General features: G+C 41.9%; 1 protein-coding gene across 9 annotated transcripts in view; it reads left to right on the plus strand.

Moving 5' to 3' along the window:
• The window catches only part of FAM13C (family with sequence similarity 13 member C), a 149,297-nt gene that overhangs the window by 69,122 nt on the left and 63,561 nt on the right, over positions 1 to 16,614 (plus strand). For 8 of the 9 annotated variants that reach the window (XM_060286349.2, XM_060286350.1, XM_030843969.2 and 5 more), the window contains one exon: positions 7,490 to 7,608. In XM_060286349.2, the coding sequence (XP_060142332.1) occupies positions 7,490 to 7,608 (119 nt within the window). The remainder of the gene's footprint in view (positions 1 to 7,489; positions 7,609 to 16,614) is intronic. The other variant, XM_060286348.1, reaches the window with a different exon arrangement.

A 16,614-nucleotide genomic window follows, 5' to 3' on the forward strand; every position in this document is an offset into this window, starting at 1 on the left:
ACCAGAAAAAAATTACATGTTGAAAGCAAACCCCAAGTCTACAGTTGCTCCCAAAGTCTACCGCCTGAATTCTGAGATGATTCATTGTCTATTCAGGTATTCCCCAGATGAAGGTACATCAAATTGATTGTGGAGATTTAATCCGCTGCTCCTGAGGCTTCTGGAAGAGATTTCCCTTTCTCTTCTTTGTTCGCACAGCTCCTGGGGTTCAGCTTTGGCTATGGCCCCTCCTCTGCGTGTAGGCCACCTGAGCGTGTCTGTTCTTTGCTCAGACAGGACGGGGTTAAAGGAGCCACTGATTAGAGGGCTCTGCCTCACTCAGGCCATGGGGACTGGGGGTGGGGTATGGAATGTGGGGCGAGCCTGAGGCGGCAGAGGCCGGCATGACGTTGCACCAGCCTGAGGTGTGCCGTGCGTTCTTCCGGGGAAGTTGTCCCTGGATCACGGGACCCTGGCAGTGGCGGGCTGCTCAGGCTCCGGGGAGGGGAGGTGTGCAGAGTGACCTGTGCTCGCACACAGGCTTCTTGGTGGCGGCAGCAGCGGCCTTAGCCTCCCATGCCCGTCTCTGGGGTCCACGCTGATAGCCGTGGCTCGCGCCCGTCTCTGAGGCTCGTTTAGGCGGTGCCCTGCCTTCTGTGGGCAGACAGGGAAGGAATCCCCTCTTCTCATGAACCCCAAAACAATGGTCTCTTGCCTCTTCGGCAGCTCCAGACGTTTTCCCGGACTCCCTCCCAGCTAGCCGTGGCGCACTAGCCCCCTGCAGGCTGTGTTCACGCCGCCAACCCCAGTCCTCTCCCGGCGCTCTGACCAAAGCCTGAGCCTCAGCTCCCAGCCCTGCCCGCCCCGTTGGGTGAGCAGACAAGCCCCTCGGGCTGGTGAGTGCCGGTCGGCACCGATCCTCTGTGCGGGAATCTCCGCTTTGCCCTGCACACCCCTGTTCCTGGGCTCTCCTCCGCGGCTCTGAAGCTTGCCCCTGCCTCCCCCCCCCCCACCGTCTCCGCCTGCGAAGGGGCTTCTAGTGTGTGGAAACCTTTCCTCCTTCACAGCTCCCTCCCACTGATGCAGGTCCCATCCCTATTCTTTTGTCTCTTTTTTCTTTTTCCTTTTGCCTTACCCAGGTACGTGGGGAGTTTCTTGCCTTTTGGGAGGTCTGAGGTCTTCTGCCAGCATTCAGTAGGTGTTCTGTAGGAGCTGTTCCACATGTAGATGTATTTCTGATGTATTTGCGGGGAGGAAGGTGATCTCCACGTCTTACTCCTCCACCATCTTGAAGGTCTCCCCTTTTTGTAGAGTCTTTAGTGTTTTCTCTGTATCATGTCATCTGCAAATAGTGACAGTTTTACTTCTTCTTTCCGAATTTAGATGACTTTCATTTCTTTTTTTTGCCTAATGGCTCTGGCCAGGACTTCCAATGCCTAAGTCAGCCTGCAGTTACCGGAAGCACCTGTCCAGGAAACCTAACACACATCAATTACAATCCTCCAACTCATCTTTAGTTCTTTCCCTTACACAAGAAGGTAGGCCCTGCTAGCCTTACAAGGAAATCCCCATCCTGTTAGCCAATCATGCCCTGCTTCTGTGTTGCCTCTTCTAATGCTCTATAATACTCACTCTTGCCTAAATTCCCTCAGGAACAGTGTTCTGTTGCTTAATAGGTACTGTATTCCCCAAGCCATGGTTTGTTTCCTGTTGAGTAAAGGACATCAAGCTAGTTACAGATTGTTTTAGTTTTGTCATTTGACCATAGTAAATTTGGGATGTTGGAACATAGTGGACAGAACTCCCAATTCGGATTTAGGAGGTTGGGATTAGAATCTGGGTTCTCTAGCTCAAGTGGAGCAGTGTGGTCCTATTTCATGCAGTTTTGAATTAAATATTGAATATAAAGTATTAAGTCTCTCAATGCAAACAATTTGAAATAGTGTAATTCTCCCGCCAGATTTATCAAGACTTGCATAATTTCAAAGCTGTTTGGGTCTATTGAATTATAAGCTGTGTTTATTTTATTGAAATATTTCCACTTTAGCTAGTGAACAGAAATACCCAATATCTTCTGTTATGGGAATGGTCTTAAAATATATAAATCTCAGTTAGATTTTGCAGGGTCTTCAGGAAGGCATCTCTTGTGTAAAAGACAATCTTTCTGTCCTAGGTAAGTCATCTATCTTGTCTTCTCTTTTTTTTTTACATCTTTATTAGAGTATAATTGCTTTACAGTGGTGTGTTAGTTTCTGCTGTATAACAAAGTGAATCAGCTATACATATACATATATCCCGGTATCTCCTCCCTCTTGCGTCTCCCTCCCACTCTCCCTATCCCACCCCTCTAGGTGGTCACAAAGCACCGAGCTGATCTCCCTGTGCTATGCGGCTGCTTCCCACTAGCTAGCTACCTTACATTTGGTAGTGTATATATGTCCATGCCTCTCTCTCTCGCTTCGTCACAGCTTACCCTTCCCCCTCCCCATGTCCTCAAGTCCATTCTCTAGTAGGTCTGTGTCTTTATTCCTGTCTTACCCTTAGGTTCTTCTCTTGATTATTCTTATTCTCACTGTAGAAAACGGGGAGAGTAAAATCCACCTCCTAGTTTTAAATGAGGAAATATAGGTTAAACGTGCCTCGTTTAGTGTTGGTACAGATCAGGCACTCAGTGAATGTTATTTGGAAAGTGGACAAGATAGACAATATAATTTGAATGTCTGTTTTCTACTAGAAATTCTTACAACTCTTAAGCAGTAAACTAGGTGATATCTCTGTATTACAGGTAAGGAACTAGGATCAGAGGAGATTCTACTTTGGGGATATGTGTGGACTTTGAACCGACGCCTGCCTTCCTACGTGACTTACTTTATTCTGTGTTGAAATAGTGACTAAGGCAGGCAGAAATTATTTTAAAAATGGGACTGATAGGTCTGAAGGAATAGTGATCTACGTTCCCTGTTTCTTAAGGTGTCAGAACATTAATAATCAGATGCACATTTTTTAAAAGAAATTTAAATAATCTCTTCCAGGGCTTCCTTTCCCTCAATTATGAAACGAATGTGATAATAACAAGTAGTTCTTTTAATCAGGGGTGAAAGTCTTTAAAACTCCCAATTATTCAGAAGGACTTTAAGTCACTTTCACAGACGTGCAGGTTTAAGATAATAGGAACTTTAGGGTGATAGGATAGGGTGTATTTACAACACTTCCTGTTTGCTCTGAGAGCTGAGAATGTGCTCTTCTGAAGTATGGAGATATCAGATGCATTAATCATGTAGTAATTAGAGCTCTTGGGAAGAACACGCTCTGATAAATGCAAGATATTTTTATTAACAATGGAGTGATTAGTTATAAAGCCATTTAATTTAAAACTTAAGCCAGCAATCGGAGGAAATAACGTTTTAAATCAATTTCAGAATAGAATGGTCATAGATAAACCTCAAGTGTGAGAAGATTGAAAAAAGTGACTGTTTTGACTCGGCACATCTTGGAAGGAAGATTTAGAGGATGCATATGTCTTTGAGGCCCAAGGGTAATACTCTGGACATAATAGAGCAGAGGGGCAAAAACAGGAATGAGGATGGAAAATTCGTTCTTCTAGGTCATGGATTTGTACAAATTGGAAAACTTGGAAGGGCCTGAAGCAGTGGACATGCCATTGGATTAAAACTAGATTCTCTCAAGTTCTTTATGAGCCAGCTGAACTCACTAAAATCCCAACAAGGACAAAATACCATATTTCACCATTTCTACTTAGGGACACCTGTTCTTTTCCTTAACTCAGCTGGGGTTTTGACCCTCTGAGCCTGATTCGTAGACAGCTTTGCTCTTGTCGTTGTGTATACTATCCTAGCCTCTGCTCATGGATCAGAATATAACCAAAGTAACATTTGTTTTAGTATGAAATATCTTTCTTCTGAGAAATATCTTTCTTATGAAATATCTCAGATCTTAATCAGTTTGTTTGTTCCTGCATATAAGCAGAAAACCCACAAATCACTTTACTGAGGCTGGGCTTGGGACAGGCAGGAGGTAAGGTTGAAGGGTAGAAGAGTATGGTTGGGAGCAGGAAAAGATGTAGGATGACTCCTCTTACAGGTGCCCCATCCAGACTATGCCTGACCAGGTGGCAGGAGGACAAACCTGGAGGAGAAGTTCTTGGCTTCTACTTCCCTTGTTCCGTTGGTCAGTTTGGACCTGCCCATTTGACAAGCACATTAACACAGAAGTAGGCAAGTTAGTGTCTGCCCTCTCACACTTCAGTTTTTGTTAGAAACAGATTTTAAAGTTCTTTGGGGCAGGGATGTCTTATTTACTTTTATATAACCCTCTTAACTATCAACATCCTTGGTATGTAGTAAGTGATTGCTTTTTTTATTGAAGTATAGTTGACATTTTATGTTGTATTAGTTTCAGGTGTACAACATAGTGGTTCAACATTTGTATGTATAACACATTGATCACCATGATATGTCTACTAACCATCTGTCACCGTACAGAGCTGCCACAATATTGTTGAATATATTCCCTCTGTTGTACATAACTTACCTGTGACTTATAACTGGAAGTTTATACCTCTTGAATCCCCTTCACCGATATTGCACGATCTCCCACCCACCTGTCTTCTGGCAATCGTCAGTGCTTTTCTCTGTATCCATGTGTCTATTTCTGTTTTGTTTTGCTTGTTCATTTGTTTTGTTGTTTAGATTCCGTATGTAAGTGAAATCATACAGTATTTGTCCTTCTCTGTCTGACTTATTTCACTTAGTGTAATGCCCTCTAGGTCCATCCATGTTGCTGCAAATGACAAGATTTCATTCTTTTCTTACGACTGGGTAATATTCAGTGTTTGTGTGTGTGTGTGTGTGTGTGTGTATACCATCCTTTTTATCCCTTCTATCGATGGACACTTAGATTGCTTTCATATCTTGGCTATTGTAAATAATGCTGCAGTGAACATAGGGGTGCATGTATCTTTTGAAATTACTATTTTCATTTTCTCTGGATAAATACCCAGAGGTAGAATCACTGGGTCGTAAGGTATTTAATCTTTTGAGAAAACTCCATACTGTTTTCCATAGTGGCTGAACCAGTTTACATTCCCACCAACAGTGCATGAGGGTCCTCTTTTCTCTGCATCCTCACCAACATTTATTTGTTGGCTATTATCAAAAAGACATTCTGGCAGGTGTGAGATGATACGTCACTGCGGTTTTGATTTGCGTTTCCCTGATGATTAGTGATGTTGAGCATCTTTTCCTGTGTCTGTTGGCCATCTGTATGTCTTCCTTGGAAAAATGTCTATTCAGTTCCTCTGCCCATTTCTTAATCAGATTTCTTTTTGTTATTGAGTTGTGTGAGTTCTTTGTATATATTGGATATTAGCCCCTAGTTGGCTACATGATTTGCAAATATCTTTTCCCATTCAGTAGGCTGCCTTTTCATTTTGTTGATCATTTTCTTTACTGTACAAAGGCTTTTTAGTTTGACGTATTGCCATTTATTTATTTTTGCTTTTGTTTATAAAATCCATGGGAATCCAGCAGTCTGTGGCCTGTAACCCTTCTCAACCTCCGTGGGTTCAAAGGATTAGATAAAACACTGTCTTTGGGGGAAAAAAACCTACTTTTTCTTAAAAGGGTTAGGTTTTAAAGGAATGGAAATTTCTGGTTTAAATTGTTTAGAAATGAGAAGGGCTGTTTCTTTAGGTCTACAAGTCGGGTGGCTTCTGAATGCGATGTTTAAAATAATATTATTCGTATAGAAACCTGGAACAAGCATCCCACCACAAAAACAAGTTTGATTTTGCTGAACTCACTTGGGTTAAGTCTCCAAGGATTTCCTTAACACCAGTTTCAGAATACTGAGCTTTGAGGGAATTTTTGTAAAAGGACTATTATCATCATCAATCGCTCCCATCCACTGTGTGCCTCCAGTTGGTAAGTAGTAAAAGAGCATCTTGTTCAGCAGCCTTGTGAGCTTGGAGTATTATCTCCATTTTACAGACAAGGAAACTGAGGTCCAGATAATGGATGTGATTTGCCTAAGGTCACATACCTAGTGTACTTGCAAGCAGTGCTGTCTCACTTGAAAACCATTGTTTGGGGAAACTTGGCCAGTATTTGAATAGCTGTAGAATTTTTCACAAGCAACTACTATGTCTAGGGAAGCATTGGATGCTAATGGAACCCTTTCACGTGGTGTGTCTTCTTGACTGAAGCTGGAGGCTTAGAAAAATTAAAGAAAGGATCTTGGTAGTTCTAATGCATTCCTTTTCCTCAGCTCTGCTCCCACTTTCCATTTTGCCCCTCTAATAGGAAGGCATTCCTGTGATTTTGCTCTAGAATCTTGTGATGGTTACTTGGCAGATAGCCCCACCAAATTATTCTAGTACAATGTTTTAGAAAAATGATTTCTGACATGTTGAGACACCTGACATATTGGCACTTGTACTGACTTCCACCCATACCCCTAAGAGAGGAGCTCGGTCTGTATTGTCACCACAGGATACTGTACCGTCAGACCCAAGTTCACTGTATCCCATGAATATTTTGACTGCCTGACAGGAGCCATCTGGATTTTCTGAGTTTCTCACTGAATTTGGTTTTAGTATTTCATTTATCAGGTAAAGAGGGGCTGTTTTACCCTACGGAAAATTTGTCAGAGCTTTGGCATTGTTCAAATACTGTAGTGGTTCAACTGCTGAACATATAAAAATCTTTCATTTTGAGTTTGTGTGTCCTTGTATTGAATACAGATTCATTTTAGCTTTGGTGTGTTTATGATACGCTCTAGAATTAGCTTCTGGAGTTTTTGTAAATTAATGAGTGGAATTTATCATGGGATAATGGGACCAACATAGTGATTTCTTTGGATTCAGTGTAGCCAGTGACAGGTGTAGGAGAGTGTGTGCGCGTGTGTTTGGGGGGGGGAGGGGAGGAGAGAGTACCAAGCATACTTGGGATTTGGATTTTATAAAAATGACTTGTTCCTTGGTTTTCAGATTAACTTAAAGTTCTTTCGTATTATAGGAATAATGTATGATTGATTATTGTATAAAAAAATATAGATGAGTACTCAAAAGAAAAAAAATAACATCTTAAGTGTTAGTCACTGTTAAGATTTTGGTTTACTTGATGCCAATTTGTGTGTGTGTGTGTGTTTGTGTACATTCATACATGTTTGTGCAAAAATGAGCTTATGCTATAAATATTCTAGAAATTGTATTTGCACATCTATTCATTAAATATTCTTCTCATTTTTAATATAAAAATAAATTGTAAATTTTAGGTTATTATTTTTTCTTTATTCTGAAATCTTGCAGCAACTGACTGTTAGAAAGAGGCTTTTTAAGTTTCGGATCACTCATGGGCCCCCTTCCCCACAGCCCTTGGTAGCGTGTGTGTTGCATGGCTGCTGCCCTGCCCTGTGATCCACACCCCGCCAGAGGACACTGTGGAACTGATGGCTGCTGACAGTTCATCTACTTTTCCTATTTTTTTTGCAGGAGACAGAGCATGTGGTACCCAGCCAGTCAGAGTGTCGGGGGAGAACAGGAACGCCAGCTCAGGAGAGTCCACAAAACCACACCTTCAGGTGCCAAGAAACCGTGCGAGCTCAACGAAGGTGGGCCCTTTGTTGTCAGAAGTTGCCCTGGGCCTTGGGTTCCTTTCCCAGAAACGCTAACACCCGTGCTTGCTACCCCTGCACAAGAGGCAAGGCTTTCTGACTTTCGCTGGCATCCCTTGAAGTCAGAGAAGCTCCTTAAAGGGGGAGAATCATTGAGTCTAAGAGAAATGTACATAACCTACTTTCTCTGCCTGCAGTTTGAAGGTAATCGGCCTTAAGGCTCAGAGAGGAGCAGAGACTCTCCTGCCCTGAGAGAGAGAAACGCTGATTTCATTTTGTCCTCTTTCATTCCACGCTAGAGAGGACTGGGTTTTCTTCTGTGATAATGGTAATTGCTGATGACAGTGTAGAAGTCAGGCCAATTGCTTTTCACAGATTCTGTCATTTCGCCCTCACCCCTTCCCCGAAGCGGGTACTCCTCGCCCCATTTTATGGAGAAGGAAGCCTGAGGCTGAGTTGTCAAGGCACTTGACTGATAGTCTACAAGTAGAAAAGGCTGAGCCAGAATTTTTTTTTTTTTTTTTTTTGCGGTACGCGGGCCTCTCCTGTTGCGGAGCACAGGCTCTGGATGCACAGGCTCAGCGGCCATGGCTCACGGGCCCAGCCGCTCCGCGGCATGTGGGATCCTCCCAGACCGGGGCACAAACCCGCGTCCCCTGCATCGGCAGGCGGACTCTCAACCCCTGCGCCACCAGGGAAGCCCCCTGAGCCAGAATTTGAACCTACAAATGTCTGATTACAGCATAGCAGCCGTGGCTCCTGTGCTGATCCAGGTGGTGTCTCTAAGCCTTGAAGTGGCCCTGGGGCTGACCCCTCTGGTCTCCCGGACGTGCTAGAGATGGCCCTGGGTCAGGGCAAGGATGTGGGTGGGAGGCTGTCCGAAGCAAGGTTGGCATGGCATTCGGATGGGAGCCTGGCCTTGCAGCTGTCTATGGAAAGTCTCTTCTGGAAATAAACAGAAGAAAGAATTCAACTGCTAGTTGTGTCAGCTGTCTTTGTAGGATCTTGTGTACAGTGTAATCATGGCTCTCACTCAGTGGAAAGGGAGGGCTATGCTTCTGGGCATGACTTTTCAAAATTTTTTCTAAGGCAGCAGAGTCTAAATGAATCAACGACGACAGACAAGATTGGCTGTGCTATGAAATTGTGCTTTTTAAAACAATTTTATCAGAGTATAGTTGAGTTACAATGTTGTGTTAGTTTCTGCTGTACAGCAAAGTGAACCAGTTATACATATACATATATCCACTCCTTTTTAGCTTCTTTTCCCATATACATTACAGAGTATTGAGAAGATTCCCTGTGCTCTACAGTAGGTTCTAATTAGTTATCTATTTTATATATAGTGAAATTGTGCTTTAAAATATTCAACGTACTAAATTTAGAATCAGAGCCCCAAAGGGTTGATGGAGACCCCAAAAGTAAGGTGATCCATTATCCAGTTGGATTCTTCAAAACCTTTTCTCACCTCCTCGCTGGTTGCCATCTCTTGTCTGTTTATTCTTACTTGACCTCAGAGCGGGTAAGACTCAGCCCTGTCATTTCTCTGCTAATCGGGACACTCACCTTCCTATTGGAGGCCTTACTATAGCAAAGCTGTTTTAGGTTGATTAGAATCAATTTAGGCAGTGACCCTGTCTCCCCCACCAGACTGGTGACTGCATCTCTCAGCAAGAATAAGGCCAGCTATATTCCCATGCATATTTCAAAATCATAAAAAAGACAGAAAAAACACACACACAAGAAACAAGACGAAATCCTTCATGCTTGCATACGAAATGTATGGTGCCCTTTGGGCTGGATACTCCACAGAGGCTGATAGGGGAAAATGACATTAGCAATCTACCTTCTCAAAGACGCTCGATGTTTGGTAAACTTAAAACCACTCTATTTCCCATCTGCAGTGGAGAAGGTAAGTGGTAATATTACTGTTATCAGAGGGCAAGTCAGAAATTTAATAGGATTCTGCTCTGGGGATCATTCACATATGACTAGGGAGAGCTAAGTTTATCGAATTAGAAAAGTCCTCGTGAGGAAACATACAGAGCAGCAGCTCCTACACTTGGGGGTGGGGAGTTATAGTTCATTCAGATTCTCAGATTTACGGCACTTTTCCTCAGAAAAAAAGAGATACACATACACACAAGAGTTTGTGTAACATTTTAGGCTGTTCCTAGACCTCTTCTGCATGTCAGGAGAAGGAACCAAATACATGGTCACTGGGCAGCCTTCCTCATTGAGTCAGGCTTGTCTCCTCCAAAACAGATCTGGCCTGTCTTCCTCTGTACTTTAGCAAACCTCCATAGGACCCCAAATACCTTGTTCTCTTCTTCTTTTTCCTTTCTAGCCTCCATGTTCCACTTTGACAGGATCTAGCTTTCTGAGCTAGCAGCATTCCAGAATTGCCTGTGCACCAGAGTTGACAGTCACAGCGTCTGGTGTTAAGTTGCAGATCAGGAGTTGTGAGGCCGTTACGTCTGGTATATTAGGTTGAGTATTTAGATCAGGATGGTAACCTTTAAACTACAGAGTTTTTTTTTTGTCACAGCCATGGTGGCGTCACCTAGATCACTCTAATGGAACTTAAAAAGAAAACTCTAAATATTACAGGGATTGTGAAATTTGATGAACTGGTGAAATGAGAGCTGAGGCTAAAAACAACTTTGAGTCAGGTAGCTCACATTCCTGATAACATTGCTCTTCCATTTTAAAACCAGCAAACGGCCAGGTGCAGGCATATTGTGTCCAATAAGATCTCGATAGAGACATGAGGACTGTAATAGAACACTCCAGACCTAATTCTGGCTCAAAGTGAGGGAAGAAGCCAGGCTAAATCTTAGCAGGTGTAAAATGCCACCTTCTTGGGGAGGAGGGCTGGGGAGGAGCATGTTCTTATCATAATGAGCACTTTGAGAAAGGAAGGAAAGATCTTTCTACAGCAAGGAGCTGTCAAGGGGTCACATGTGGTTTGGGTGGGACTCAAAAGGGTAGTTCAGAGAATGAATCCATCCTTGTAGAAGTGAGGTTTTGGAGCTGCTTGTGTCGTGGGGTGGTATTGATCTTCTCACGCGTGCCAAAGAGAAATAGTTTCATAGCTTCAGCTCAGCATGTTGTTGAGCTCTTCCTAGGGCACGGGACGTTTATCTGTGTGTCTAAGTGTGCTTTAGGGAGGTCTATGAATGTTTTTTCCAAAGTTTGAGTGTCTGTGTACTATATTGGTTTTCTGTTGCTACTGTAACAAATGACCACAAACCTGTGACTTAAAACAACACAAATTTATAATCTTATACTTCTGTAGGCTAGATGACCAACATGGGTCTCTCTGGGGTGAAATAAAGGTGTCAGCAGGCCTACGTTCCTTTCTGGAGGTTCGAGGGGAGAATGGATGTATTTCCTTGTCTTTTCCAGGTTCCCGGTGCTGTGTACATTGCTTCCTTTTGGTCTTTTCCTCCATTTTCAAAGCTAGCAATGTTGCATCTCTCTTAGCATTCTTCCATATGTTTCCTTCTGACCATTACCGAGTCCAGGCTCCTACTGCTTGTCTCATGAGAGGCCGGTAAATCGAGAATGAGGTTTTGGGGCAAGGAAGAGTGACTTTATTCGGAAAGCCAGCAGACTGAGGGAACCATCTTCCTTGAGTTAGAATTCAGGCTTCTTTTGTACTAAAAGGGGAGAAGATGTGGCTGGTTGCTGTACACTTCTTGGTGCCGGAATCCTTTGCTCTTGCAGCTGTCCACATAGGTCTGATCACAGTGTTCCCATGAACCTCCAACAAGACAAAGGTTATTCTCTGTTCTGCAACTTTTAATCTCTGTATGAATGGAAAAGTGTTAAACCTTTAAAGGTCAGAGCCTTGAGGATGAGCTACCATGAATATTTCAGGCTATGGGCAGCATTTTTTTATTTTTACAAAAGTGCAGAGCCAACATGACTAAGCACAGCCAGCAGAGCACAGGGTTAGAGCTAAAGGAACAGATTCAATATGGCGTCAGGTTTGTTCTTTTCTTACAACCAAGGGCAGGAAAATTGTTCTGATTTTAAGGATTCAACTGATTAGATTGGGTCCACTCAGATAGCCCACTATAGTCTCTCCATCTCAAGGTCCTTAGCTTCATCACATCAGCAGAATCCCTTTTGTCATGTAAGGTACCAAGGGGAGGGGGACAAGGAATGAGCACATAGACATCTTCGTGGGCCACGTTATTCTGCCTACTACATATGTTTATTTTTCCAGGTAAACGTCTCTAAAGCATTTATCAGAATTTCCTATGCTACCCATGATCCCCCAAAAGGTTTAGACTCACTGTCTTAATCTCTTCCTACCTCCAAGTTTGCTTGCTCTTCTGAATTCCCTCAACAGAGCCAACCTCAGATACTGATGCAGCCCACTCTGCTCTGTTTCTTTGCACCCTTCCTTCTATTTACCAGCTCCCCTCATGTTTCTGTTATATTCCTTGGCAGTATAGTGCCCCACATCAGAGATCTCAAACTCAGTGTCCTGCACGTGTATCTAGTGTGGAGGTATATTTGACTGGTAGACTGTTGTAAAAATATTTTGATTCAGTGTTTAAATATTAGAGTCTTTATGGCTTTTTTACATTGTTTTGAAAAATCTGAAAATGGGATAACCCAGGATGTACATTCCTACAAGGCAGCAGATAGCTGGAGTTGAGAAGCAGCTCTCCATTTTTTCACAGCTCCTACCCAGATCTCTTTATTAATTTATGCTTTTGCCTGGCTCCTGTAGGCATTTGATTTAAAATGCCTGCTTCCATCCTTTTCTTCCCAGCAACTGCTCATCCTTAGGACTCTAGCTGCCTGGAGCTAAGCCCTAATAAGGTGATGGCTGATAATACCTTAATGCCTCTTTCTCCAAGATGATGTGTTTACATTTTTTTTTTAACAGATTTATTGGAGTATAATTGCTTTACAATGGTGTGTTAGTTTCTGCTTTATAGCAAAGTGAATCAGCTATACATATACATATACATATAGATATACATATACATATATCCGGATGTGTTTACATTTTAATTTGGATTCTCAGTGCATCTGAGTGGTGAGGCTGCATATTACCCTTCTCTGGCATGCTGCCGCGTACCTGGAGCTTTTCAAAACACGGAAAAGTATAGAACTGCATTTAGTTAGAGCCAGAATGAAGCCTTAGTAATCATTAAATACAACCCTCTCATTTTCTAGTTTGACCCCCAGTGAGGCTGTGATTTGGTTAAGCCCTCAGTTCCCTTGTAATAGAACCAAGATAAGCACCATCCGTCTGTTTAGAGCAGTCAGTTCAGTTTGATTGATTTTTATGGCTAACGCCAGTGCCAATTCTGTAAACGGCTCAGATATGACAAAGGGGAATTTATGAATGTAAGGGAATACAATGAAGTTGGGGATTTCTTACCCAGCTAAGTAAATTTACTTTTGAGAGTGATTAACTCCCTTGTGTTTAAAATACTGTATTAAGATTTATGACAGCAGTAAGCCTTTGAGTGTCGTTAAAGACCTCGCCTGTATAAACAGGAGCTATCCTGTAGCACTGTGTTGCTACTAATTAAGTTGGTGGTTACAGTTGTGAATTAGAGTTCATTAGCCTCTTCATCCGGAAGTCCCCAGTTAGAGGGGGTTGAAGATTGGGGTATTAGCAAGGATAATGGCCTTTGATGGCTTTGACTATTTTTGTAACATTCCAGATAAAAGAAAAAGCTTTGTTGCTTTATGGAAAGAGGAAGTTTTTGTTGCCAGCAGCTTTTCCATGGGGGATAAATCCTTTCATCTTTTGTTTTTGAGATAGACAACTTGTGTGTGTTTTAATAGCTGCTTGTTTCTTGTTCAAATGTTTTTTGAGAAGTAGGCAGAGTCTAAATGGGCTCTGCTAAAAAGAGAAAGAATGAGTAAGGGAATGAGCAGCCAGAGAGTTTTAATAATAAAGAGCTTAAGATCTGCCTTCTTGGACTGTACCAGAGCAGGAGCTCCGCGTGCTGTCAGCGTGTTCTTCTTGTTAGTGTGCTTTTAGGATTTGTTAAATGGGGGGTAGGGGTATAGTAGAGATAAAAACATGAGTTTGTCTTGACAATATTTTGAGAGTCCCTGGTATGCAGTTGGGCAATGAGTGGGTTCTAAAAATAGCTTTCTTTGCTTATACTGCATAGGAAGACAGCCGTACAGTGAGGGCTCTTCTCGTCCCCCCATCCTGCCTTCACCCCCATGGGTGCAGAAGCAAGCTGGTGGAATGGAAAACACATTCAATTTAAGAAATGCAGGGTCTTAAATACCATATGATACCACGTATATGTGGAATCTAAAATATGACACAAATGAACCTATCTACGAAACAGAAACAGACGCACAGACATAGAGAACAGACTTGTGGTTGCCAAAGGGGAGGTTGGTGGGGGGGAGGAATGGATTGGGAGTTTGGGATTAGCAGATGCAAACAATTACATATAGGATGGCTAAACAACAAGGTCCTACTGTATAGCACAGGGAACTATATTCAATATCCTGTGATAAACCATAATGGAAAAGAATATGAAAAAGGATGCATATATATATAACTGAATCACTTTGCTGTAGAGGAGAAATTAACACAACATTGTAAATCAACTGTACTTCAATAAAATGAATTACAAAAAAAAAAAGAAATGCAGGGTCTTACCTCATGTCTATCAGGTGACCTTGGTCACGTCACTGAAATCCCTAAGTCCCCTCCCCAAGCACAAGTTTGGGTCAGATGATTTCTAAAGCCCCCTCTGGCTCTAACACTGAAAACGCTCCACACTCTGGATGTTTAAAGGATTAGACACAGGAAGACTTTAGCTTAATAATACAAGCTCTTGCAGTCACAGATAAAAATAATTCATCCTCCCTGCTGTAGAGCACAAAAAAAGTCCCACACCAAATCCTTAAACTGTTGATTGAAAAAGAGCCCACCCTTGATTATTCTGGGAACGAAGCCCTGTTCTCCTTCTTCTTTTCTTTTTTTCTGAAGGAGTCTGCCCTTGATCACTTGATAAAATGTTAGCTCGTTCGCTGGACAATGTTTAGCATAAAGATAAAAGGGAAACTCATTCTTTCATTAAAAAAAATAATAAAATAAGTGAAACATGGTTTTATTGGAAAATACAGTAAATTCCAAGCAAATAAAAATTTCTTGTAATTGTACCACTCATATATAACCTCTGTTACCACTGCAGTATATGTTTTTATGTCGTTGCTATTGTTTTAGTGTGGGCATAAAAAAGAATGGTGTGTGAAAGGGACTTCATGATTCATTAGGGTTTGAATCTGTTAGAAGTACTGTCTATTTAAAGCAGGCCCCAGAGTATAAAGCTAGACTAGAATGCATTCTGACGATACAGTCTTTATACAGAAGCTAATAGAGTAATGGTTTAATTATCACAAGGCTGCTGAGTTCATTTGTAACTAAGGTGAACAAATTTGATTTTCTATAACAAATACTTTAACATACAATTTTCTATAAGAGACTTGTTTTACAAACTTCGGTGTCATTATAGCCCTGTGTTAGAAATGATATTTCTAGGAGATGGAACGAAAAACTTCGTCCTTAACATCTCAATATCTTGGAAAGCTTCTTGGCCTAATTTGGAATAGATTTAAGAGAGAAATTTCAATAATGATTATAGGAGACAGTGTGTGTTTAAACTTAAATCTAATTTAGAACCTTGACTACAGCTGTTTAAGTGTGCCGTGTTCCTGAGGCCATGGGCTGTTTTTCAGGTTACTCTTCATCTTCCCAATGAGGCAGTGGTTCTGTGATGTATTATCTCACACACACACACACACACACACACACACACACACACACACACACACACACACACACATATATAATGACACACACAGCTCCCACCACCCCCCTCTATTTTTTTCCTTTATCAATGCTAGATAAAACATTTTTGGTGTAATTTATACATATGTATATATATATGAAATATATATATCAGTTTGCTTCATATATGTGAAATCTTAGAGACATATTTCTGTGTAACTTTTTTTGTCCCACTTAATACTGTATTTTTCAACGTCATAAAATTTTCTAAAATATTCATGGCTGGAAATGTTCTGTTCTATGGATATACCATCATTGATTTAACTAATTCCAAATTATTTGATATTTTGGTTAGTTCTACGATTTATATCTGTAGATATTTCTGTAGTAACAATTGTTGAAAAATATTTTTAAGTACATCCATTGTAGTTTCCTTGGTTTGTACTTAAGGGTAATAGCTGTCTAGGTGTAGGATTTGAAGTGGGTAACCCAGCTGAGATTTAGAATGTAAATTTTTCAATTATCTGATCATGGAAGGAGATAGGAATATAATGGATAATTGACACCTCTGAGAGAACTAGATAGAAAGTCACATGGCTGGATTCCTATATATGGTGGAATCATAGGATAGTGGCTCTGGGTGAAACACTTGAGACAGTCCAGTCCAATCCCCTTCTCCATACTTGAGTACTCTAGATACTTCTATTTCATCCACTAGCCGTCCTCGTTTTCTAGTTCAGATTGTGCTGAGAGCAAGTGCCTGTGACTCTCACATTCCCAGAGGACATTTGGAAGTTCTGCAGGGGTGGAACAATTCTTTGTTGTGTGGGGCTTCCCCATGCATGTCAGGGGCAACCCAACGTCTGTGCCCATCACAAATAACCCTCAATTGCCTAAATGCTCCCTAGCGGGCATACCACCACCCACTTAAGAAATGCCAATCTGCGTGATAGATATTTAAAACCACATTTTGTGGGAGTCTTTACTTACATGGGCGCATGTTCATGATCTAGTGGGGAAAAAAGTAATTACATAACAGTATTACATTGTGATTCTCAGAAAGTCCTCAGACGTATCCCTCTGAAAGTTGGGGGTCACAGTGTTTATCCACACGCTCTCCTCCGTGTTCCGCTGGCTAAGGATTGCCCCCAGCAGAGGTTAACTCTCCCACCCTTTCAGGCTAAGGGATTGAGCTCTGCCTTGAAAAA

Source organism: Globicephala melas, chromosome 16 (genome assembly GCF_963455315.2).
Source record: "Globicephala melas chromosome 16, mGloMel1.2, whole genome shotgun sequence".
Classification (NCBI taxonomy): Eukaryota; Metazoa; Chordata; class Mammalia; order Artiodactyla; family Delphinidae; genus Globicephala; species Globicephala melas.